We start from the raw sequence: 26,976 nt of genomic DNA on the forward strand, positions 1-26,976 counted from the left end.
GAAAATGTATTTCTTTCTGAGAACCTGCTGTATAGAACATTCAAATTAGTGTTTGTGTCCTTTGAACAATTTTATGTACTTGACTAATTCCTTTTCGTTTTAACTTATTATTTATCAATTTTCTTTTTCCCCCTCTCATTTTTTTCATTTTCATTTTCTGATGTTTGGGTGTAATGTTTAATTTATGCTTTCTTTGTAATTCTTTTTAAAATGCAATAAAGATAATTTTAAAAAAAGAAAAAGAAAAAAGGAACTCTCACTATTCTCTTCTTATGCTGGCGGAATATATAAGCGCGGCCCCTTTAAGCGCCGACCCTGCCAAGAATCTCTTTTCCCCCCCCCCGCCCCAAGTATTGCCCGCCCTCCGGGAATCCCAACATGGCGCTTAAGCCGGCCCTCATCCGACCTTCCAAACATGGCGATGGGCCCACCTTCCCGCCCTTCCCCTTTACGCGTCGAAGCCGGCCCCGCCCCTGGCCCCGCCCCAAGAGCTTTGCCCCGCCCCCACGCGGGGCGTCTGTGTGTAGCCCAGTGAGGCGAACCGGGGGAAGGAAGCGGAGGGAGACCCGGCGAGCGGAGACGCGGCGGCGGGCGGCATGTGGCTGGAGGCGGGCAAGGTCCCCGGAGCCGCGGCGGTCTTCTACGGGGCTCTGGCGGCGCTGGTCCTTTTGGGGGTCCGGGACGTGCTCTTCCAGTACGAGGAGAACCGGTGCAGCATGACCTACATGTTCGAGTACCCCGAGTATTTGGTGAGGGGCCGGTCGGAGAGGGACCGGCGGGGCCGGTTAGCCGGGTTGGGGGGGTCGCTTTCTCCTCAAAAAGGGCGGCCGGCGCTTCGCCAGGAACAAGACCCTGGACGGTTTCAGGGCGGGGGGGGGGGAGGCAGGACCTCGGTTGACGCCTTCCACCCCCCTGCTTCAATAATAATAATAATAATTAATAATAATGTTATTTATACCCCGCCCGCCCATCTGGGGGCGGAGAACTGGGCAAAAGAAACGGTCTGACTTTTTTGAAGGCAGCACCCCCCTACCCCGTGTCGGGAGCTTTTTAATGTTTGATGTTTTACTATGTTCGCATATGTACTGTAAGCCAGCCCAGAGTGAGCTGAATAATAATAATAATAATAATAATAATAATAATAATAATAATAATAGATTTGTAAGCATGCACTTCCCTCTCTGTTCGTGTGAGAGAAGTAGGTACTATGATGCCACTGTCTGTATACCAACCTTCCTGCATTTAAGGGGCACACCTTATTATTCGGATTTTGAGAAGCACTAAGATGTCACTGTATGTATATCAACTTTTGTTTCCATTTTTTGGTGTGCCTTTCCTATTATCATCATCATCATTATCATTATCAGCACTAAGATCCCACTGTCTGTAAATCAACCTTTTCCCATTTTTTTGGTGTCCCTTTCCTATTATTATTATTATTAGTTGTTGCAGTAGTAGTACTAAGATGCCACTGTCTGTTCATCAACTTTTTTCCAGTTTTTTGGCATGCCTTTCCTGTTGTTATTATTGTGAGAAGTCCTAAGACTCCACTGTCTATGCATGACCGTTTTCCCATTTTTTGTGTGTGCCTTTCCTATTACTATTCTTATAATTATGAGAAGTACTAAGATGCCACTGTCTGTATATCAACCTTCTTGCATTTTTGTACAAGGAACATGAATCATGTTCAATAACATCAAAGGGAACTGTGAACAGGGGTGTGGGTGGGTGGGTGTGTCAATCTGAAGTTATTGTATGGTTTGCCTCTGCAGATCATAGCATAAGTATAAAGATGGACCTAACTGAAATATAACAGGGGACCCTTCTTGATGAGCTCTGGCGACCTTGGTACAAGTCTGGTTCCAGCCTCATGTCCTGAAAGGCATATCTTGAGTTCCTCACATGTTGCATAAAGGTCAACACATGCAGATTTAGTTACCAAGTACAGTCTACAAGATAATTTGAAGGCAGGCAAAAGATAGCCAGTTCAAGTCACAGCCCACCAGGGTGATTTTCATTCAATTCCATCATTCTTTCTAGTTGAGATTCCTGCATTGCAGGGGGTTGGACTAGATGACCCTTGGGTTTCCTCCCAACTCTACAGTTCTTTGATTCTTATCATGAGAAGTACTAAGATGCTACTGGCTATATATTAACCTTCTTGCATTTTTGTGGCACGACTTTCTTTTAATTCCTCACTTCCAATATATCCTCTCCTTGATTTGGTGTGGTCTCAGTTACCACAATCCCAGACATGGCTGTTCAGAAGTGGGCTCCATTGATTTCAGTGGGGACTTCCTCCCTAGGATGCATGTGTTGGATCTCAGCCCAAAACACACATTCACGTTGGAGTCCTGAACATGCTTGCCAGTCTTGATTCCGGGGTGCTAAACCTGCCGAGATTTTCCTCTTCTTCTGCTTCATAATATTTTATTAAAGCTTTTCCATGATACAATAATATAAAAGAAACGAATCAAAAATGAAAACAAGAACCAAGAGAGAAAGAGAAAACAGAGTCCTCAAAGATAACTGTTAACCAGTGTCACGTACAGAAAGTGGTGGACCCTCCCAGTCTCTCACCCTGGGAGATCTTCCCTTCCTTGTGTAACCATTCACCACATTCATGGGTGTGTTAGGGATTTTCTTCAAAGGGTGTTTCAAATTGCACTGCAAGGCTACATCCCTGAAAACTCTTGCTTGTAAGTTTCATTGAACTCAGTGGTAACTTCAAAGTAAACATAAATGGGGCCTTCTCATTTTGCACACAAGTGTGTGTCCATCTACTCTGTTTGGAGTGTACTTTGGATGGTTTTTGGGGTTTTTTTAACCAAAATTCACCGGTGTAACCTGTTCCAAGGTGCTTCAATTCAACACATAGAGTTGTCTCCAACAAATTGCTTCTGTCTGTGAAAAGACAGCAGGCTCTACCTGCCACAGTTCCCAGACAACATGTCTCCAAGGTTTTATTGAACCCTGCCATCTCTCCAACCAGAAACTGAATGCTGCATTTACCCCTTTGTAGCTTCCTTGATTATGAGGGCGCAGGGTTCTTAAAGGTATGAATGTTGCTAAAAGCATATTCTTTGCTCCCAGAGTCTACTCCAGCATTCTGCTTCTGGTACAACAGGCTTTTCCAGTGTTGGCATCGCTCAAAACGATCACATTTTTTCACATCCAGTTGCATCTTGAGATCTGCTACTGATGGTTAGTGCTGCACGGCATTGCTATTTAACAACTACATGAAGCCACTTAGGAAAGTTGAAGCGTAGTATTGTCTGTACAGTAATGACACACAACTCTTCTTCTCTGCGATATCTGAATCTGGAGGTGCTGTGCAGGGTCTGGACCCATATTGGACTGAATGAGAGCCAACAAACTGAAACGGAATCCTATATAGACAAGGGCCCCCCTGTGGGTGAGTGGATTCCAGGTTTGGGAAATTGGTCTGTTACCTGCACTTCCTCTGAAGTAACAGGTGCATTGCTTGAAGGGTGCTCCTTGATCCAGCATTGTCACTGTAGACTCAAGTTTCTTGGAGTGCCTTTTACCAGCTTTGGCTGATAGGCCATTTTATGAGTGTTCCTGGACAGAGTACATACATGGGTAAACTCTAGACCTGATTATTATAATATGTGGGGCTGCACTTGAATTTGGTGCAGAAGATGCAGGTCGTACAAAATGCTGCTGCCGGGTTTTTCTCTGCGGCAGCTTCTTGACAAAGCGTGACATGTCTGTTGCGCCCCCTGGCATTCTCTTTCATTTAGAATTGAAGCAGTCCCAATATGGTTAGGTTTTCAATGTTTGTTGAAGACTTCTTTCAGGCCCCACACCCATCTAGTCTTGCTTCCTGTTCTCACAGCAGCCAAACGGAAGTCTGTAAGTAGAAGCTAAGTGTAACAGCACTCTCCCCACTTGTGATTCCCAGCAACTTGGTGTACAGAGTATATTGCCTCTGACAGTGAAGGTAGAACGTAGCTGCCCGGCTGGTAGCCGTTGTATAATGTAAAGGTAAAGGGACCCCTGACCATTTGGTCCAGTCGTGGCCGACTCTGGGGTTGCGGCGCTCATTTCGCTTTGTTGGCCGAGGGAGCTGGTGTACAGCTTCCAGGTCATGTGGCCAGCATGACTAAGCCGCTTCTGGCGAACCAGAGCAGCGCACGGAAACGCCGTTTACCTTCCCGCCAGAGCGGTACCTATTTATCTACTTGCACTTTGAGGTGCTTTTGAACTGCTAGGTTGGCAGGAGCAGGGACCGAGCAACGGGAGCTCACCCCGTCGCGGGGATTCGAACCGCCGACCTTCTGATCGGCAAGTCCTAGGCTCTGTGGTTTAACCCACAGCGCTACCCACGTCCCTTTGTGTAATGTAGAGTGGTCTATAAATTATGATACAAAGCCATGGTAAAATATTGTGCCAGTTTGCACACAGCAATAAACTACAGTTAATGGCTTATCAGCTGTGTGCTAAGTGCCATCTCCTTGATTGCTTCTGTTTTGCTCTTTCCCCCTTTAGTGCAGGCAGGAGCAGTGAGCCACGAAGCCTTGACTTGGTGTTACACGCAAACTGAGGTTGTGCTTTGTTTCTCCCTAGCAGACAATGATTAGCAAGTAAGCAGCCTTCATGTCGACTTCCTCGTTGCGTTTTGTTGGGGAAAAGCAAACTGTGATTCCGGTTCGAATACCTTGTTGCTTGCTCCAGCAGAAGAGCAAATCACAAGCCATCAGGCACCCTGAATTAGCATGCTGTTGTGTCTGAAAAATCCTGGCTTTCCGTTATGTGGAAACAAGACCATCGTTCATTAACATCTAGATCAGCCCATCTCTCCCAGTCACTCTTTCTGCCAGCCTTTCCTCCTTCGGTCTTCAGAAAATGGCTGTGGTGCTAGCAATCTGACCTGTTGTAGGTAAGATCATGCTCCCATTTGTGGACCAAGATCTACCCAATGGAGACAGTTGCTGCAGAGGATAGCACTCCTGAACCTTGAAAAAAGAGAATTTTGCGGCTTGTTATTGCATAACATGGCAAGCACAAGAAAAGCTAAACCTGCCAACATTTTCTCCTCCACAGCAATCTTCTATTAATTGGGTCATATTAGGCACAAGAGGTCATCCATTTTACTTATATTTCAGCCGCCAGTTTATTCTGGAGTGCTGATTGTTTCTCAGATGTGCGTTAGGTTTCCGTTCTGTCTGCTTACATACCTCTGTTTCAATAAGGATTCGGGGACAGGGAACCAGCTTCAGCACAGAGTAGGGAGAATCATGAGAATTTTAATAGGCTTGAGAAAGGACACCCACACAGTTTTCTGCACCTGACTTGGGTTGCAATTTGGGTGTTGAAATCTGTTTTATCCTCAGGATATTCAGTGCAATAATAGCTAGGTTTCATGTGCAACGGGTGTGGGAGTGCCAACTATAAATACAGTATTTGCTGCGTGTTGGAGATGAAGGGGAGTGGGGACTGGTTATCTGATGGTTTAAGCGTATCTCTGCATTCCTAAAACCCTTCAAATAGTGGATGTACTGAAATAAAGTAAAAGATAACAGCTGTTTTAATATAGAACGGGCTGATCCTTAACTTTCACATTGCTGTGATTTTGCTGATTTTGTTGGGTTGGAGGAGGGAAAATTGTTACAACTTCTTTTAGGTGTGCAATAGGATCACATCTTGTGTAGCAATGGCATGCATATGCAAAACCGTGTACAGTGGTACCTCGGGTTACATACGCTTCAGGTTATATACGCTTCAGGTTACAGACTCCACTAACCCAGAAATAGTACCTCGGGTTAAGAACTTTGCTTCAGGATGAGAACAGAAATCGCGCGGCGGCAGTGGGAGGCCCCATTAGCTAAAGTGGTACCTCAGGTTAAGAACAGTTTCAGGTTAAGAACGGACCTCCGGAACGAATTAAGTACCGTATCTTTTGCTCTATAAGATGCACCAGACCATAAGATGCACCTAGGTTTTGGAGGAGGAAAACAAGAAAAAAAACATTCTGAATCCCAGAAGCCAGAACAGCAAGAGGGATCGCTGCGCAGCGAAAGCAGCGATCCCTCTTGCTGTTCTGGCTTCTGGGATAGCTGCGCACACACATTTCCTCTTACTTTTTAGGAGGGAAAAAGTGAGTCTTATAGAGCAAAAAATATGGTACTTAACCTGAGGTACCACTGTATACTCTAATCGCCCCCACGGAAGCATCCTTACCTTCTGGAGCTGGCACACCAAAAGCTTACTGGGCAAGTCCTGCTCAGCACATGGGCGCTGGAATGCTATCGCAAGTTCTCAGAAATAACAGATATAAGACTATCCTACATTGAGGTTAGGGATGCGGGTGGCACTGTGGGTTAAACCACAGAGCCTAGGACTTGCTGATCGGAAGGTCGGCGGTTCGAATCCCCGCGACGGGGTGAGCTCCCGTTGCTCGGTCCCTGCTCCTGCCAACCTAACAGTTTGAAAGCACACCAGTGCAAGTAGATAAATAGGGACCGCTCTCCGGCGGGAAGGTAAACGGCGTTTCCGTGCGCTGCTCTGGTTCGCCAGAAGCGGCTTATTCATGCTGGCCACATGACCCAGAAGCTGTCTGCGGACACGCGCCGGCTCCCGGCCTCTTGAGCGAGATGAGCGCGCAGCCCCAGAGTCGGTCACGACTGGACCTGATGGTCAGGTGTACCTTTACCTTTACACTGAGGTTAGCGGAGTATCTAAGTCAAAAGCCACTAAAACCTGAGAAGCTTAGGGTATAACAAATATAAATATGTCTTTTACAGAATAACCATCTTGTCTAGGGGCTTTCCCGGACGTCATAAGTAACATCCCTAATTTCTTTGACCTGTAGTGGTTTTGTGAGAATTTCATTTTGAGAAATCTCACAACTGATGGAAAAGCAGCTGCAGGGGAAGAAAATTCAACGTCACAGCTCATAGGATCCTTAACCTTCTTCTATAATTTAGAATAATACTTTGGGAAATGTAAATTTATTTCTTTTGATGTTGTCTATACCATATTATACCCACCAATAATCAAAGGAATAAAATTCTGACTTTTTTCTTTGCTTTAAGCAATAAGACAAAATTTTACCCTGCCTCTGTCCACTCTCCCAATAGCTGTGGTACAAAAATGCCAGAGTAAATTCAGCTCTAGCAGAACGTAGATTATCCAATTCATATTTAATGTGTTGCAAACACAGGTAAATTCCTGTTGTGTCCCATATAATGCATGCCAAACACCAACCGATCCAGATTCAGCCATACATCCCTTCAACAATCCTATCTAAAACTGGATCTAATTAACACAATTTAGGGCCATAATATATATCTACTGGTATACCCAAAACCTTCAGGACACCTTTTAGGCCCTCAGCTAAAAACAACAGCCACCCCCATATGTCATATTCCCCCTCCCAAATATATTTGTAGGTACCCATAAAAATGTGTAAATTGGCTCTATGATATATAAAGATTCTTAAATCAGGAATATTTTCTTTTGTTTTATGCCACTGTACCTGGCTGCTTATTGCACATCCCAGAACAGCTTGGTTTGTTGTTGTTTTTTTTAAAAAAAATCTATTTGTCTATCGGCTGTTCTCCATTTTATATGATTATGATTTAGCAGGTTATTTAATCATTCTAATCTTGTGGCATGAAATAAATGGTAAACTTTGCTCATAATTTTAAAACTGGGACCTCCCCCCTGTTTTGTAGTGCTTTGAAAGTATAAAGCTTATCTCATATCAAGGATATAACTGTAAAGGCTAATTGCTGGAGAGCTTATCTTCATTAAACAAAACCATTCAGGTGATTAGGCTGTACAAAAATACACAATGCTACAAAAGGGGAATACTACTGATATCTCAAAAGCTGAAGTGTCTAATTTCATTTACATCAGAACAATTATAAATTGAATCTGACAATCCTTAACATTCAGTACAGTATCTTTTAAGCAAATCCGGCCATACGCAAATAAAAACTCATAGTAATGGATTGAAATTTCTTATTTTGCATTAATTGGTATCATTAGTATTCATATGGATATTGTTCAAGTTTCATAACTTGCTAATCCTTATCTGCTTCGTGAAGCAAAAACCTGCTTCGTCTCTTGCTAATCGCTTTAGGTAGGCAAATATTCTCCGTACAAGGCTAGAGTCTGCAAGACAATTATGTGAGCTTAGACAAGGCACTCAGTTGATAGCTGAACTGGGATTCCAGTTCATAGCTTATGCTTTAAACCATTGATTCACAAAGTAAGCCCCCTTGGGAGGCATGGGACAGTGAGACAGACCTACCTTCCTTCCTTCCTTCCTTCCTTCCTTCCTTCCTAGCCAAGACCTGAGTTGATTGTATCTCACTTGCCAATGGACTCTCACTCGTTTGGGGAAGAAAAAGAGCTGCTGTTCCTAGCTAGTTTAGGATGAGGCCAGAAAGATCCTGTACAGCTTTCTGTTAATGCTCTGCAGGGCATCACATGCAGCAGCAGGCTGTATTCTGTATTCTGGGGAGCAATCCCTAGAAAATAGCAGAATTGTAGGTGAGGGACAAGTTCAAAAGGGTTGAGAAACCTTTCCAAACTAAACCGCCCCTGCTTATACTTTTGCAGCTTCTGAAAAGTGATTCATTTGGTAGAGAATTTAAGCATATACAGTGGTACCTTGGGTTACATACGCTTCAGGTTACAGATGCTTCAGGTTACAGACTCCGCTAACCCAGAAATAGTATCTCAGGTTAAGAACTTTGCTTCAGGATGAGAACAGAAATCGTGTTCCGGCGGCTCGGCAGCAGCGGGAAGCCCCATTAGCTAAAATGGTGCTTCAGGTTAAGAACAGTTTCAGGTTGAGAATGGACCTCCGGAACGAATTAAGTACTTAACCCGAGGTACCACTGTACTCATTTCTACCCCACCTTTCTACAAAAATATTCAAGGAGGCTTCCAATCAAAGTGGTAAAATAGTGGTAAAAACAAAGCTAAAAGAGACTGAAATGTTAGCAAGAGCAGTCACCCAAGTTAATGACAAAATTCTAACAAAGGTCCCTGAAATTGCACTGTCTGCTGTTCACCTAAAGGCAAGCAGTAACGGCCCAGCCAGGTGTACCCCAAATTGGAAGCTGTTATAGAATTTAGGGGTCACGGCTGAGAGGGGCTTCTTGGGTAGCTGCCAACTGTGATTCCCGCTGCAGGGAGACCTCAGGAAGGAACTCCAAAGTAAGTTTCTGGACACGTTTGCATGGGAAAAAGCAATGTGATTCTTGAGATGTTCTGCAGAGAGTTAAGAGTAACGTAAGCGTTTTAGCCAGAAGAAATGAGGTATATCTGGCTAGGCTCCTAAGACTCAAGATAGAATTACAAGGCCACGACAGGTTATCTAAGCCAGAGGTGGGCAGAAGATTAGGCACAATCTAATGGTTGGCTACTGACCAGTTTCTGAGTTTCTCACAAAGAATGCTGGACAAGCTGAACCACAGTTCTTAACCAAGAGTGCGCATTCAAGATCATTTAAGCATAGCTGTCAGCTTACAGATTTGAAAATAAGGGACCAGCATCCTCGAAAATAAGGGATCAGCAGCCAAAATAAGGGATTTTCAGAGCACAGGTATGCTCAATTTCTGAGCCCCTCCGAGCCAAAGGCAGAAAGCCCAGCCAGCAGCCAAACGAAACCTCAAGCAGTTGTTCCCACAGCGCAGCAACCCGGCAAAGGGGATGCAGCAAGGAAAACCACCGTCACCTCTCCGCTGGGAAGCGCTGAGCAAAGGCGAGTCCCCAAGCAACACGGCTGATTTGATAGGCACAAGGCATGCAAGCTCCACCCCCCAGTCGTTCTTAGACTCCTTATTGGGTGAGCAACGCAGCCAAGCAACACAGTTGGAGCCTCCCTCCTCCCTAGCCGGTGGGGAGGGAGGGAGAGGAGCTGCTTCCTTTGAAACCCGGGAAATTTAAGGGACACCATCAATAAGGGACAAAGGCGGGGCACGGCGCTGGGATAAGGGACTTTCCCGCCAAATAAGGGGTGGTTGACGGCTATGCATATAACACATGCTATGGCTTAAGATATCCTGACAACACCTCTTGCATTTAAAACACATTGGTTAACCATGAAGATTCTAACAAATTGAAAAGGTAGGCCACACACAAATAAGCAAACCCCAGCCTAATTGATTCCTTTTTCTTCTTATTTCAACCATAGGTACCGCTATCATAAAAAGTAGCAAAAGTTTACACTAAAAAACATAGAAATCAAATTGTTTAGAACATCAGTGTAACTGTCCAATGAAAGATTAATCCATAGGCTGTTGTTTTGTTCCTGATCTGATCCTGCACATATCGATGTGTTATATGTATATACGCACACATGTCCTTGCCATCTGTAAACATGACCAAACCGCAGCAGTTACACTGCTGTATTTAGAACACAGTTCTTACTCTAATATCTAAGTAACTGCTAAGATGCATTGAGAGGATTTGAAGTGGAAATAAGGTCTCCTTCCTTTACTGTACCAGGAATTCTTGTACTATACTGGTGCATGTTCGCTGTACATGTCTGTTTTAGCCTTGGGTGGGGCAGATACGAAAGGTGCTTGTCTTATAGTGAAATCCTAACCATATGTTCTCAGAAGTGGCGTTGGTTCCTAGAGTAGGTGGGGTTAGTATTGTAGCTTTAGTTGCTACCTTTTAAAGGAATTCTAGCTAGAACCACTTAAACCTGTTAAAGCCTTACAGTGTCTAAGATCCAGGTGTTTATTGGTCGACCTCAAACAAAGGTGATTATCTGAGTCTTTCTTCTGGGTGCCCTCATCTTCTGAAGTGTGATGGGTAGTGACCAAAGAAAGGGCTTTTTAAATATAATGGCACATTGCTTCTGGAATGCCCTTACATTTTTCCATGACCAGGAAAAGAACTTATTTTCCCTGACTACTTAGATATTTTTAATTGGAATGTGTAACTCTCCTTGACTGACTGATTTTGTTTTTCCACTTATGTCTTTTTTATTGATTGTACAGTGGTACCTCAGGTTAAGTACTTAATTCGTTCCGGAGGTCCGTACTTAACCTGAAACTGTTCTTAACCTGAAGCACCACTTTAGCTAATGGGGCCTCCTGCTGCCGCCGCGCCGCCAGAGCACGATTTCTGTTCTCATCCTGAAGCAAAGTTCTTAACCTGAAGCACTATTTCTGGGTTAGCGGAGTCTGTAACCTGAAGCGTATGTAACCTGAAGCGTATGTAACCCGAGGTACCACTGTATAAAAATAGCCCAGCTTGCCATTCGTCTGGGTTTCCCCAGACATTTTGCCGATTCAGCAAAAATCTGCCCACACGCCATTTTAGTGAGCAATTCCTGGACATCTCCAGGAAAACCCAGATAGATAGATAGATAGATAGATAGATAGATAGATAGATGATAGATAGATAACCTGAAGCACTATTTCTGGGTTAGCGAAGTCTGTAACCTGAAGCGTATGTAACCTGAGGTACCACTGTATTGATTTCTGTACTTTGGAAGGTGCCCTGAGAGCTCCTATTCCTGAAATTCTGGGGTATAAATTGAATGATAGCTAAAGAAAATAAGCAAAAACCCTATGGTACTTCGGCTATATTTATTGGCTTTCAAATATAATAACTTACCCATCTGCCCTTTTTCAGACAAACAATCCATTGCAAGGTTCAGATTGTCCCATTTGGTTTCCATGTCTGCTACTTCCGCATCTGATACTAAATATTTTATTTGAAAAATAAGCTAAGAGATAAAGAAGGAGTAGGGCATATGCCAAGCAGATTGGGCTTTTACCCGAAAAGCATCATGAAAGGAGGCCAAAAACGAGATGCATAACAAAACAACTTCAACGTAAAACTGTTATGGAGGAAACAAAAACATGGAGCAGCTTTCCTGATTGCAGTGCAGAACTGAAAGTAAACTGCACAGAACCTGAGAGCTGGCCTGGCAGTTCCTGGTTTGGCAAGCCAGGTGGGCCAATGCACAGCATCACCTGTGCAATTGGGGAACAGAATTTAGATGCTTTACTTTTACATCTTTCAGGCTTGGATTCCCCCCCCCCCCAAATTATGTCTTTCTCCATAAGAATTTATTGCTTATATTTGGTATGCTACTGTCAGAGCTGCCCGAGGTCCCAGCTCACAAAGGACCAACGCCGGTTCGTTGTTATGTACGAAAGTCTTTATTGAAGTTCAGTTTCACTTCCACAGCCGCAGCGTGCAGCTCTACGTCTCAAACTCTAGACCGCTGAAGCTCCGTCTGAATCTCCTCCCCCCAGACACCAGTTTAAGACTCTAGCCTTGCTCCACCTCTTCCTTTGCTCTTTCCTCCTCTGGTTCCGCCTGTCCGTCGGGGTCTCGCCCTTCCTAGACTCTTCTGACGCTGAGTCCCCTGAGTCTTCCCCCTGCCTCCGGCGGGCTTTAGGACCTGGTTCCCAATCCGGGTTTTCTGCTGTCCCGCGCGCCTGTACATTCGAACTTGGCGCGCGCACCCAGCCGGCAACCTTCCTCCTGACCGTTTCACTGCTCCTGTCACTGCTTCCCCCTTCGGGGAGGCTAGCTGTAACTGACCTCCCCTCCGTTCCCCCACTCTCCGATAGAGGCGTGGTCAGCCCTGACTCATCTTCTCTCCCCGCTGGAGGAGACGCTGGTCCTGACACATGGTACTCTTCCCCCCCACTACGCTCTGGTGGGGAAGCTGGTCCTGATCTCCCGCTGCTGCTTTGGGAGTCCCCGCTGGCCCCTTGTTTCTGGTGCGTCCCCCCTGGGACCCCCCTTGCCCTGACCATCGGCGCCCCCTTCTGGGAATCTTCTGATTCGCTGGAGAAGCTCATGGAATCTCTCGGGTCACTGTCATACTCCCCTACGCTGCCCTCAGATTCTTCCCCTTCGCTTTCCATTTCCTCTCTCCCCTGTGCTTCTGCTCCTGAGCCCCTGACAGCTGCACTTACTGTGCTCAGATGTATCACTAGAGTAGGGCTGAGAAACCTCAGGGTCTGGATCTCTCCCGAGCCACACCCCAGACACACACACACACATGTATTTGCACCCTCCATGATTGCTTTAGCTTGGCTGGAATGTGACCTTGAACTCTGTTAATGACTTGCTTGCCTAGCGGAAGGATTGAGTGGGGTGTGTGAGTGTTAATAGAAATTACCCTTCCGTACAAAGGCAAAATGCCATATAGTGGTTCCCTGGCCAGGGAATAAACCTGACTCTGTTTAAGCACATGTAAGAATGTGTACAGTTAAACCAAGGGTCACCAACTTGGCAGGCACCAAGGTGCCTGAGAAGGCTTTTGTTGGCATCCCCAGGCAGGAGCCTTACTCTGAAGTTTCATTTTTAAAAAAGTAAGTTTCTAGCCCTCCTAGAAAGCATGTTATGGAGCAAAATGTGCAGATACCCTTCTAAGTGATTTCTGTGAAATGAGCAAGCCTGGCTGCTTCCCCTGGTAGTATGTTTAAGCAATGAATGAAGTCAGGGCTGTGATTGGTAAGCGAGTTGTTCTGACACTAGGCCCAGGGGTAGGCAACCTAAGGCCGGGGGGCCGGATGCGGCCCAATCGCCTTCTAAATCCGGCCTGTGGATGGTCTGGGAATCAGTGTGTTTTTACATGAGTAGAATGTGTCCTTTTATTTAAAATGCATCTCTGGGTTGTTTGTGGGGGGCATAGGAATTCGTTCATTCCCCCCCCCATAGTCCGGCCCACCACACGGTCTGAGGACAGTAGACCGGTCCACGGCTGAAAAAGGTTGCTGAACCCTGCACTAGGCAATGGGAGCCCCCTGTGTTCCGAAGAGCTGCTTTTCTCATTCCCCTTTAATGCACTTTTTCTGCTTCGAATTTCCTAGGCTGAAATTCAGTAGGTTAAGCCTTTTCTCATATGGAAATGCAATTCTGGGGAAAAGCGTTACAAAGACTCAAATTTTGTGTTGTGCTGCGCCTCCCTTGGCACCCATTTTGTAACTGGTGCCTCCAGCACTCTCAAAATTCAAAATGCATCCTCTCGTCCAAAAAGGTTTGCAGCCCCTGACCTAAATTTTTGAGAAGTATATTACTTTGATTTTCACACACATATCGCCGTCACCCTTTTATAGTCTATAAAATTCAGGGGTTGGCAGCAACCTTTAGCATTTTTAGAGCAAATGTCTTTCAAGCTAGCTGCTAAGTTATGATGTGCTTGTCTTGCAAGAAGAAGCTGAAAGGCTGCGTCCTGAATTGTTATAAGTGTTTGAATTCATCTGCAATTCATGTGTTATCTAGCTGATGACGTATATGCGGTTGACTGGTGCCAAAGCAGCAAATTTTAAATGAATTCAATTTCACCTCCCCTGACATTTTATTCATTATGATGTAAGCCTATTAAGTTAGTCAGACAAAATTACATTCTCAAAGTCAACACTTTTTTGTATTCCTTCTGGCATGCAAAATGCTTTTGGGTTTTTATTTCACTCATTGTTGCAACAACTTCCAAGTAGGCCACCTGTATTTCTTATATATATATATATATATACATACGTGTGTGTGTGTGTGTGTGTGTGTACGTTCGTGTACACACACACACATACAGAGACTCAGATATAAATAGAAGTGATTTGCTGGTCCAGGACACATGGGGTTGAAATGGGGCTTCTTACCTAGATTTCCTACATAAGAGAACCAGAATATCTTCCTTTTCAGCAAGATACTGTATTTTTCGCTCTATAAGACACACCAGACCACAAGACGCACCTAGTTTTTGGAGGAGGAAAACAAGAAAAAAAATATTCTGAATCTCAGAAGCCAGAACAGCAAGAGGGATCGCTGCGCAGTGAAAGCAGCAATCCCTCTTGCTGTTCTGGCTTCTGGGATAGCTGCGCAGCCTGCATTCACTCCATAAGACGCACACACATTTCCCCTTACTTTTTAGGAGGGAAAAAGTGAGTCTTATAGAGCAAAAAGTACGGTAAGTACTGCATTGAAACTGTTGGATAAACTGATGTCGGTGGAGATAACTTTCCTGGCTTCTAATGCTATCTTATCTTTTATTACTAGGTTCAGTTTCTTGTGTGTAGTTGAGCTGAAATGGGATGGAGGGGTTGAGAGCAAGATTGTTTAGTGTGATGAAAAAGCATCTGCATCATTTCAAAACTCCCAAAGCTGTCTCTGCTGAATACAAGTATACCCCAGCTTGAAGTTACCCAGCTACCTCCTTTTGTAGTTAACCGTTTCTGTACTTAACATGTACATTTCAGATTTGAACAATAAATTATTACCTCTGGCATACATAAAATATTATTTAAGTATAATTGTATTTTAGAATTATAATGGTATGCAAAATTGTATTTTACAGAAAATAAAACTTCCTAGGAAAGTATCCAGGCGTTATCCAGCCTATGAGCTCTATCTTTACGGGGAAGGAAGTTATGCAGAAGAAAATAGAAATCTGCTCTTAACTGGGATTCCAGTACTCTTCCTCCCTGGCAATGCTGGGAGTTACAAACAAGGTAAGCTATATCTGAAGCAATACTGATGTGTGTATTATAATCTTTCATAAAGCAGGAAATGTATGAAGATCTGTAGAATGTTTCCTTTTTTTAACATAGGTCTTTGTGGAAGTATGTATTCTGAATATTTTGTTTATATGTAATTGTTAACAGAATTACCAACTTTCTTTGTTGATGTATTTGCATCATTTAATAGCGTAGGGTAAAATGTGACATCGTGTGAACAGTTAGAATACCCACATTATGTAAAACCGCATAAGATAAGCTAAAAACAATCAAAACTACAAATCAACAAAATATATTGCGACTGAGCACTATTTTTACACTATATCTTGATTGGCATTTATTTTATTGTACATCAAGCATGTAAAAGAGTTGTCAAGGAAAGTGGTGTTGGGCAAGGTTTTAGAGATTTATCAGGAAGCGATCCTTAGCCCTGGGCTTCTAAATAGATTGAGAGCTAGGCAAACCAGCTCTGCTACAGGCGTCAAAGAGGATTATTCCAATAATCACAGAAGATACCATATGGGCATCTGGAAAATGAACAAAATCCCATGTGAATCATACTCCCAACTGCCATTTGGAGAAACAGAATGTGATTTCATCCTGCAAAAAATGGAATTTTCTCTTGAGAACTGGGGAAATATATTTTACAAGCGGAATACTAAAATTAGTGGTACAGGCAACTCCTGCTTTAGTCATGTGTGCACAGCGCTGAACCCAGAAACATAATAAAGATGTCACTAAAAGGGGCAGGGCAGGGAGTTTGCAGGCTTTTTCAATAATAATAATAATAACAATTTTTTATTTATACCCCGCCCTCGCCAGCCAAGGCCGGGCTCAGAGCGGCTTACAAGCAATAATAAAAACAAAATGAATGATTACAACTTAAAAACAAAAATAAAATACATCATTAAAATAATGGAACATTAAAATATTAAAATGTAGCCTCATCGCAGGAGGAGAAGGAAAAGAAAAAAGAAAGAGAGGGAGGGAATCAATGGGTTTTTCAATGGGTTTCCGATTTCGCGCAAATGCACAGTGACCCCGGAATGCAAACCCCACGTAAATGGGAGTTGCGTGCACTTGACTTAGCTTTCGTTTATGTAAGTGGCATGAGTGAATGAATGAATGAAATCTTTGCTGCTAAAAGCTATAATCCGCCACAATGCGTAGAATACAAATAATTGATTTAAAACTGAACAACAACAGCAGCTAAGCAAGCATACAAAAATGCGAAAATCACACCTGTATAAGTTAAGTGCTCCACGTCTCACACTCTCCCTTATGATACTTATCTTGTTGCCTAGCTCTCAAGGCAAATTTTGCAACCAGTTCAGTAATAAATGTAAGTGGCTTGACCACCCAGTGCCAGAGGGCCATGAGCAACTATGTTGATATGTACGTTGCGATGTCTCAGAAGTGCCATATGAAACCAAGAGGCTATAGCAGTCAAATTGAAGGATGGGCAAATATGAACTTGGACCACCCTCTGACTGCATATCATCAAGAGATCTACCAGTTGGGGCCACTAGGGGGCGCATTGGAAGATGGCCGACAATACCATCTCTCCGACCCACACGGGGTAATTAAGAGGCTGTTTTGGGAGTAGGCAGCCTCCCTTGTTGCCCCAAGGAAATGGGGAACACTGCCCTTGCCTGCTGTGCCCATAAATCACCCCCTAACTCGAAAGAAGGGGGTGAGGGCCCTAGGCAGAATGCCCCCGTGTGGACCTCGGCTCTCCTGGACGCTGTCTCTGATCGCGCACTAGCTGCAGCAATTTGGAATAATTAATTACAAAAGAAGCAAATGCACATATTTCAAGTGAAGAAGGGGAGTGAAGTCTGCTAATTTAAGTGACCTCTGCGAAAGAAGACGACGGGCTGGAGAAACAGGAATATTTTATGATGAAGATACACCAAAGGCGGGGTATGTTGACAACGGGGCTGAATGGGGGAGGAACCTTTTTTTCTTTCCTTCTATGTGATTTACAAGAACCCCTCCTCATTAGAACCGTCGGTTGAAGTGACCCAAGCAGGATGATTAAGGTCTGTGTGGAGATAAACTTTAACCAAAAGTATGCTTTATGGAGACCGAGAAGTAATAAGAGCTTTTGGGAATGGCGCAGCAATTAATTCGGAGTCGCCATCTTGCCAAAGGATTTATAGCCGGGAGGAGGAACGGACTTGGTTTCAGACTGCATTCCTAGTGAATCTCCTCAGAGGTTTTGAGAAAGGAGGCAGATTGGTGAAGATTAATGACTCTAAGACTGTTTTGATGTATGGATGTGATGTTATATGGAAAACGTCTGGATATGGCTACTGGATAAAAAAAAAAAATATCCACGCAGGATTACAAACTGTTCTAACCAGCTTGCGGAGACTATCAGAGGTCACAAAGAGAAAGGAAAAATGTATGAAAATAACAACAAGAAATGTGGAAAAATAATAAGAAAGGACTGGATAGTACTGTGAATATCATAAGGTTAGATTTGTGGACATTAAAACAGCAGTAAGAAGCAAGAAGTTGATTGGATCCCTTCAGAACTTGAAATATGGGTACCCCAAAAATTTAAAATTCGGCTGTGTAATTTGGAATTTATGTAATTTGGTTTGATTTGATGTGATTGGTCGGTTAATAAAAAATTATTCATGAAAAAAAAAGAGATCTACCAGTCGAGTTCAAATACTACAAGGTGTAAGACCTGTATTCCTTACTGTTTGTATTATTTTTGCCCTCATAATCCATAAATAGATTCAAGGAGCGCTCTCCATTCATAATTCAGTTTCCGTAATAAAAGCTAGGGCAGGAATAGCAAACATGATGCTCTCCAGCTGCAGTTATCACTGGCAATAGGCCATGCTAGCTCAGGGTAATAGAAGTTGTAGTCCAAAAACATCTAGAAGCACCACTCCTAATCTAGAATAATTAAATCTTGACCATGGATTCCGCCCCCCTCCCATTCTGGGTAAGGGTTAAACTCTTTAGAATTTGTCTCTGTCTTCCAAGAACATGTTAGTGTTTTAATATGATGGACCAGTACCCTGTTAATTATGCTGTTTTAAATGTGTATTTTATATTTGATTTCATTTAGCAGTGTGGTTTTTTTCCCTTTTTGAAATGTTTAAGTTTTTTTGGTTAACTTTGTTTTAAATGTGTATTCTGCAGTTGACCTCCTTTGTAATATTATGTTTAAGATAATATTTTAGATTTCTGTTAATTATGTTGTTTTGACTGTATACTCTATATTTGACTTTCTTCAGAAATATTTGATTCTGGATTGTTTTATTGATGTTTTAATATGCTGTAAACTGCTTTGAGCAGTTCGAAAGCACGTCAGAGTGCAAGTAGATAAATAGGTACCGCTCTGGTGGGAAGGTAAACGGCGTTTCCGTGCGCTGCTCTGTTTCGCCAGAAGCCGCTTAGTCAACCTGGCCACATGACCCAGAAGCTGTACGCCGGCTCCCTCGGCCAATAAAGCGAGAGGAGCACTGCAACCACAGAGTCGATTACGACTGGACCTAATGGTCAGGGGTCCCTTTACCTTTACTAAACTGCTTTGAGATTTTTCTAAATAAATAATCTCTACTATTTATGAGAATTTCCAAAGTAGCTGCTGTGACGAGAGCCTCTTGCCATTAGTTCTTGTCTTCATGGAAGTAAATGCCGATCAGCAGCTATGTTGTGGTTTTTTATCAAACCAACTATAGATCAGTATAGGGTTATGAAAAGAAATGGGTATCAGAATGCATTTGGGAATGGTGCAGATCTCTGTGGTGGAGAAACACCTTTCCCATGCTTCTGTATTGTTGAGCAATATTGATGCAGAGGCAGCCAGGCCTTTTCATGATCTGTTCCAAAGCTCCTTGCATAAATCATATCGTTCTCAGGTAATACCTCCATATTGTATGTTAGGCCAGGGTTTCTCTAGCATGGAGAAATTACAACCAGTTGTGTATTCCATCCCATTTTAACAATAGATCTGTATCTTTTCTGTCCCCTGAGGTCAAATTTTAGTGATCTGCCCTAGCATCAAAATCTAGAGATATTAAACTGCTTGCTTCTAATAATTCATGTGTGCTTTTTCAGTACGTTCCCTTGGGTCAATAGCACTCAGAAAGGCAGAAGATGCTGACTTCAAGTATCATTTTGATGTCTTCAGCGTCAACTTCAATGAGGAACTTGTTGCACTCTATGGTGGAAGTCTACAAAGGCAAACTAGATTTGTGCATGAGTGTATTAAAGTTATTCTTAAATTGTATAAGGTATGGAGATAAGCATTATGCACTTATTTAATTCTGTCAAATTATTAGCTGTATTGGATATGACAGCTGCAGGTTGGGAGAGAAATACTGTTGCTTTGTGTTTTATGGTTGGCATACCTATCATCCATCTATCTATCATCTATCTATCTATCATCTATCTATCTATCTATCTATCTATCTATCTATCTATCTATCTAATCATCTATCTATCTATCATCTATCTATCTATCTATCTATCTATCTATCTATCATCTCCATGATTTGGTATAGGGTCGTGTTATCCAAACTTGGGTCCCCAGCTTTTTCTTCTTCTTCTTTCGAACTACAATTCCCATCATCCCTGACCACTGGTCCTGATCAGGGATGGTAGAAATTGTAGTCCAAAAACAACGGGAGACCCAAGTTTGGGAAACACAGTGTTTGAAATTCTCTCTCTCTCTCGACTACATTCAGTAGCATTATTTGAAAGTTGGGTCCTTTGAAAGTTGGGTTCTTGTCTATCTATACTAAAGTGATACCTCAGGTTAAGAGCAGTTTCAGGTTAAGAACAGACCTCCAGAATGAATTAAGTTCTTAACCTGAGGTACCACTGTATTATGCTGAGCACCCTCAATATAGAAATGTCTTACTGATTTAGATTCAAAATCCAATTAACTGTACTTGAATTGCAGTCTTAGTCTTTATAGTAACTTGATTTTTGGCGAATGACAATAAAGTACATCAGAATTCAAATACATCAGCTATTAAGCAGGAGGGTGCCTATGATTTCATATGATCTTAGTGTGTTTGATGTCAAATAATTTCTTCCTTATGCTTCCTTTCTCTTTTTTTTAAGGGCCAGGGGTTTGCTCCTCGTAGCGTTGCAATAGTAGGTCATTCCATGGGCGGCCTTGTTGCAAGAGCACTGCTGACGCTTAAAAATTTCAAGGTGGAACTCCTCAATGTCCTTGTTACTCAGGCCACACCTCACATTGCACCTGTAATGCCTTTAGACCGATATCTTACTGGTAAGTTTACTCCTAATATGACCACTCGGTAGACATCAGCAAGATTGCTATACCTTAAAGCGCTATAAAAAAATTGTTAATGTGAATCAATATCCTTTTTATGTGGTACCTTTTTATGTGGTACCTTTTACAGTGGTACCTTGGGTTAAGTACTTAATTCGTTCTGGAGGTCCGTTCTTAACCTGAAACTGTTCTTAACCTGAAGCACCACTTTAGCTAATGGGGCCTCCTGCTGCCGTCGCGCCGCCAGAGCACGATTTCTGTTCTTATCCTGAAGTAAGGCGCCAAGAATGTCCCTACTTGCCCTTGTTGTTTGAGCATGGCCTAGAAGTGGAGCTGGTGGGTCTTCTTTTTTTAAATTTAACTAAGAAAAGAAATGGCAGTCTTTAGTTTGGGAAGGCCCAGTCCATTCAGGGTTTCATAGGTCAAAACCTTGCATCGTACCTGGAGCAGCCAAGGAAAGCTCTACAGGCCACACAATGTTTCATTCAAAATGCTTTTGGAACTTGGCAGTCCTAGGAGGTGAGCTATTGCCTTCAACATCAGCCACCAAGCATTTTCCTACAGCAGTTCCATGTATCTTGCGCTTGCCATCCTTTCTTAAATTATAAGTGGTGACAGTAATATCTTAACCCAAGAAGGAGAGCAGAGAGCATTGCTTTAGATCAGGGGTCAGCAAACTTTTTCAGCAGGGGACCGGTCCACTGTGCCCCACAAATTCCTGTGCCCCACAAATAACCCAGAGATGCATTTTAAATAAAAGGGCACATTCTACTCATGTAAAAACACGCTGATTCCCAGACTGTCTGTGGGCCGGATTTAGAAGGTGATTGGGCTGGATCTGGCCCCCGGGCCTTAGTTTGCCTACCCATGCTTTAGATGGAGCTGGTAGAAAGCTTTCCCAGATTCTGCTATTACTTGGACACTGGGGTGGATAAGGAGTGCACCGTCCAAGGGAGTTGTCTCTCTTTTCTCTGGCTCACTGTGTTTGTCGGTCATAAATACTTCGGTCTTCTCTAGATTTGGCTTCCTATATTTGCCTGCAGCCTAGGGCTTGCTGATCGGAAGGTCAGCAGTTCGAATCCCTGCGATGGGGCGAGCTCCCGTTGCTCGGTCCCTGCTCCTGCCCACCTAGCAGTTCGAAAGCACGTCAAAGTGCAAGTAGATAAATAGGTACCGCTCCGGCAGGAAGGTAAACAGCCTTTCCGTGCACTGCTCTGGTTCGCCAGAAGTGGCTTGGTCATGCTGGCCACATGACCCGGAAGCTGTCTGTGGACAAACACCGGCTCCCTTGGCCTATAGAGTGAGATGAGCACTGCAACCCCAGAGTAGTCTGCGACTGGACCTAACGATCAGGGGTACCTTTACTTTAGCTTTGAGCTTTGGGCTAAGATGAGAAGGGAGACACAGGACGGAGTGGTATCAGCATATGGGTGGAATCTTGCTCCAAATCTGTTAGTTTCAGCTGGTAGCTTCTTGCACCTTAAACAGGAGCAGGGGCAAACAAGAGAAGCAATTGGTGGCATCCACCTTGCCAAGTACAAGGGAAGCAGTCCAAGAATTTTCCTGTGAGCAGCCCTCCTTACAATTCATAACAAAGTTTCTAAAATATCAGCAGCTTGCTCTTCTGATTTCTAAGCGTATAAATTATCAACCAGGATCGCATTCAGTGTCAGGCCTACGAAGCCGGCGTAATTTACGCGGGGGTAAATTGTGCCAGTATGGGACGCGGGTGGCGCTGTGGGTTAAACCACAGAGCCTAGGACTTGCCGATCAGAAGGTCGGCGGTTCAAATCCCCGCGACGGGGTGAGCTCCCATTGCTCGGTCCCAGCTCCTGCCAACCTAGCAGTTCGAAAACACATCAAAGTGCAAGTAGATAAATAGGTACCGCTCCAGTGGGAAGGTAAACGGCGTTTCCGTGCGCTGCTCTGGTTCGCCAGAAGCGGCTTAGTCATGCTGGCCACATTACCCAGAAGCTGTACGCCGGCTCCCTCAGCCAATAAAGCGAGATGAGCGCCACAACCCCAGAGTCGGTCACGACTGGACCTAATGGTCAGGGGTCCCTTTACATTTACCTTAAATTGTGCCAGTGCAACTTAACCCTATTCCAAACATTTCAGGAGTGCGGCTACTGACAACTGAGCCAGCCCAGATTTGGCAGAAGGAAAAGAAGCCTTTACTGTAGAACATTGCTTTTAGAAGGCGGCATTTAAATGCGGGCATTAAACAGCTATAGTTTAGCTTCCCTTTAGAAACCCGTATTTCCTGTACAGTACCGTGTTCTTATTAGGTTTTGCTCCAAGCCTTTGGAATGAGTTCAGTCAATGTGCAATAAACGAAATGTTTTGGCTGCAGGCTACACTGGCAATGGGCCTGAGAATCCCAATGTGCACAGCTTAAACGTTAAGCTTAATTGTCGGTTTCATTTTGGGGAAGTGTTGGTGAGCAGTTGGTAACTGGCAGAGAGACTTAGACACAAGGTTTGGTTATTTGTGACAAGTTGGTTATCTTAGTTTTCTCGTGTAAGTGTGGATGCTCTGATTATTCTATTATCCTGATGCCTGAGTTTTGACAGAACTGGGACACTTGAGGGAATCCCTTGAATATCAAAGTCTAATGGAATGACTTGCAGCTTTCTAAACTCAGATTCTTGACTAATGGAAGTATTACAGGAAAATGAAGGACTTTGAAATCTAGGCCACTTGAAAGTTTTACCGAGTGTTTTTGATGCAGTTTCCTCTGTGCAGGTTTCTTTTGTGGTAGACTTCTGATGACCAAGACCTCTGTCGCCTTGACTAATCCTGTGCATTGTTTTTCATGAGCTTACCCCTCATGCCCCAAGCAGCTTGAAAGTTAGGCAATAGCCAATACAGTGGTACCTCGGGTTACATACGCTTCAGGTTACAGACTCCGCTAACCCAGAAATAGTGCTTCAGGTTAAGAACTTTGCTTCAAGATAAGAACAGAAATCGTGCTCCGGCGGCACGGTGGCAGTAGGAGGCCCCATTAGCTAAAGTGGTGCTTCAGGTTAAGAGCAGTTTCATGTTAAGAATGGACCTCCGGAATGAATTAAGTACAGTGGTGCCTCGCAAGACGAAATTAATTCGTTCCGCAAGTTTTTTCTTCTTGCGAGTTTTTCGTCTTGCGAAGCAAGATTCCCCATAGGAATGCATTGAAAATCAATCAATGCGTTCCTATGGAAACCGCCTTCAGACCAGGTCCCGGGACAGTCTGTCCCCCGACCTCTTCTGAAGGCTGGGGGGGGGACAAGGGCTTTTCTTCCCACCGCCAGCCTTCAGAAGGCTGTTCTGAAGGCTGGCGGTGGGAAGAAAAGCCCTTCTCCCCACCTCCCACCCCGCAAGCTCCGGGGACAGGAGGGCTTTCCTCCCAGCCGCCAGCATTTTAAAAGCCCCCGGGACAGCGGAGAAGTCTCCGCTGTCCCGGGGGCTTTTAAAATGCTGGGGGTCGGCAGTGAAGGCTTCGCTGCCGCCCGCCAGCATTTTAAGATCGCCCCGGGACAGTGGAGAAGTCTCCGCTGTCCCGGGAAGGCAGGCGGGGGGGAGCAAAGACTTTTGCCCCCCGCCGGCCTTCAGAAGAGGTCCAGGACCTCTTCTGGAGGCCGGCGGTGGGCGAAAGTCTTTGCTCCCGATGGCCAGCATTTTAAAAGCGGTCTGGGATAGCTGGAAAGTGCAGCGCGCTTCCCTGCTATCCCGGACCGCTTTTAAAATGCTGGCGGTGGGGAGCAAAGCCTTTCGGCCCCCGCCGGCCTTCCTGGACCTCTTCTGAAGGCCGGAGGGGGGCGAAAGGCTTTGCTCCCCACCGCCAGCATTTAAAATAGGTCCCTGGAGATTTCCCTATGGGCTTCCTTCTTGCGAAGCAAGCCCATAGGGAAATTCGTCTTGCGGAACGACTCAAAAACGGAAAACTCTTTCGTCTTGCGAGTTTTTCGTTTTGCGAGGCGTTCGTCTTGCGAGGCACCACTGTACTTAACCCGAGGTACCACTGTATGCATAATTAACTAGCATCAAGTTAACTGCAGCATGAGTGTAAACAAAAGACTCCGAATGGAGCAGGAGTCCGTTAGTATGGTTGCCATGGTGACAATGAATTTAATTCTCGCAATCAGAATTTGGAAGCAGCATCCAACAAGAAGCAGCTGTGCTATTTTGCCCTTTCAAAAATAAAAGCAATCTGCCAGCATTTTCTTTTTCTCTCTTTTTTTAATAACTTTTTTATTCAAAATTAAAGCGAAACATATTATCCAGAAACATATCATCCTTATTTCCCCCCCATTTCCCCTCCCCCTCCCTCCCCCCACAAAACTCACCCACCCCCACCCCCTGATTTCCCTCAGTTCCCTCAGTCTTTGGTTTCTCTGAGAATGCTGTTTTCTGCATGTTACACAGTTGTATAGATCCTCAAACTATTTAGCTGATTATTATCAATAAAAAGTTTGTGAATGTTTATTCAAAACCAGCCAAGGAGTCCAGTTCGCTTTGTTGCGTCTTCAGATACTTTGTAAAGGGTTCCCATTCATCTTTAAAGTCATAGTTATCCTTGTCCCGTAGCTTGTATGTCAGTTTTGCCAGTTCTGCATGTTGTTGTTGTTGTTTAGTCGTTTAGTCGTGTCCGACTCTTCGTGACCCCATGGACCAGAGCACGCCAGGCACCTCTGTCCTCCACTACCTCCCGCAGTTTGGTCAAACTCATGCTAGTAACCTCGAAAACACTATCCAACCATCTCGTCCTCTGTCGCCCCCTTCTCCTTGTGCCCTCCATCTTTCCCAGCATCAGTGTCTTCTCCAGGGAGTCTTCTCTTCTCATGAGGTGGCCAAAGTACTGGAGCCTCAGCTTCACGATCTGTCCTTCCAGTGAGCACTCAGGGCTGATTTCCTTAAGAATGGATGCGTTTGATCTTCTTGCAGTCCATGGGACTCTCATGAGTCTTCTCCAGCACCATAATTCAAAAGCATCAATTCTTCGGCGATCAGCCTTCTTTATGGTCCAGCTCTCACTTCCATACATCACTACTGGGAAAACCATGGCTTTAACTATACGGACCTTTGTTGGCAAGGTGACATCTCTACTTCTCAAGATGCTGTCTAGGCCTGTCATTGCCCTTCTCCCAAGAAGCAGGCGTCTTTTAATTTCGTGGCTGCTGTCACCATCTGCAGTGATCATGGAGCCCAAGAAAGTAAAATCTCTCACTGCCTCCATTTCTTCCCCTTCTATTTGCCAGGAGGTGATGGGACCAGTGGCCATGATCTTAGTTTTTTTGATGTTGAGCTTCAGACCATATTTTGCGCTCTCCTCTTTCACCCTCATTAAAAGGTTCTTTAATTCCTCCTCACTTTCTGCCATCAAGGTTGTGTCATCTGCATATCTGAGGTTGTTGATATTTCTTCTGGCGATCTTAATTCCGGTTTGGGATGCATAGTCCATCATTTTTTCCTTCCATGATTCTTTAGTTGAGGTTTCTTCAGTCTTCCATCCTTGTGCTATTAAAACTCTTGCTGCCGTTGCCGCATACATGAAGATGTTTTCCAGCTTTTTTGGCAGCTCTTTCCCTACAACCGCCAGCATTTTCTCGATTGAGCAGGTAACCCCCAGGCTGCCAGCAGTGGCGGAGGGGCGGTTCGCCCTGGGTGCCGCCTCTAAGGGGGGAGGACAAGAAGGCACCCTGTGGAGGGCTCACCCCGCCGCCCCCGGGCGCGGCGGCATAAGCTGCCACCATTGCACAGCCGCATGCAGAGGATCCTCTGCTCACGGCGGCGGCGGTGGAATCCTGCAACTGTCCGTATGACACTTGAGTGGCACCATCAGCAAACTGCCCAGCTGCGCATGCGCTGTCCGTAGCAGTGCTGCGCATGTGCTGTCCGTAGCAGTGCTTCTCATGCACCGCGGGGTGGTTTGCCGCCGCTTGAGTGCCGTACGGATGGCGCCGGGATCCCTCCGGCGCCGCTGCAGCTGTGAGCTGAGGATCCCGCTGCTGCCCATACGCTGCTCGAGCGGCGCTGTCGGCAAACGGCCCTGCGACGCATGCGCGGCGCTGCTATGTACTGCGCATGCGCGGCACCGGTATGTACGCCGCATGCGCCGCCGGGCAGTTTGCTCCGACACCCTGCACCAGGCGCCGTTAGCCTTCCCTTGCCCCTGGCTGCCAAGCCAACCTCCGCCATTGTGTCGTTAATGCTGCCGCACCTTACAGTCCTCTGACTGTCGGAGTGGGAACTGTTTGC

At 44.7% G+C, this 26,976-nt stretch overlaps 1 protein-coding gene across 1 annotated transcript in view; it reads left to right on the forward strand.

The window, feature by feature from the left end:
• Nucleotides 1-516: 516 nt before the first annotated feature.
• The window catches only part of PGAP1 (post-GPI attachment to proteins inositol deacylase 1), a 56,070-nt gene continuing 29,610 nt past the window's right edge, over nt 517-26,976 (forward strand). The window contains exons 1-4 of the mRNA XM_053361805.1: nt 517-749; nt 15,311-15,464; nt 19,554-19,729; nt 20,565-20,736. Of these exons, the coding sequence (XP_053217780.1) occupies nt 597-749; nt 15,311-15,464; nt 19,554-19,729; nt 20,565-20,736 (655 nt within the window). The 5' untranslated portion in view covers nt 517-596. The remainder of the gene's footprint in view (nt 750-15,310; nt 15,465-19,553; nt 19,730-20,564; nt 20,737-26,976) is intronic.

The sequence above is a fragment of the Podarcis raffonei genome, chromosome 1 (assembly GCF_027172205.1).
Source record: "Podarcis raffonei isolate rPodRaf1 chromosome 1, rPodRaf1.pri, whole genome shotgun sequence".
NCBI lineage: Eukaryota > Metazoa > Chordata > Lepidosauria > Squamata > Lacertidae > Podarcis > Podarcis raffonei.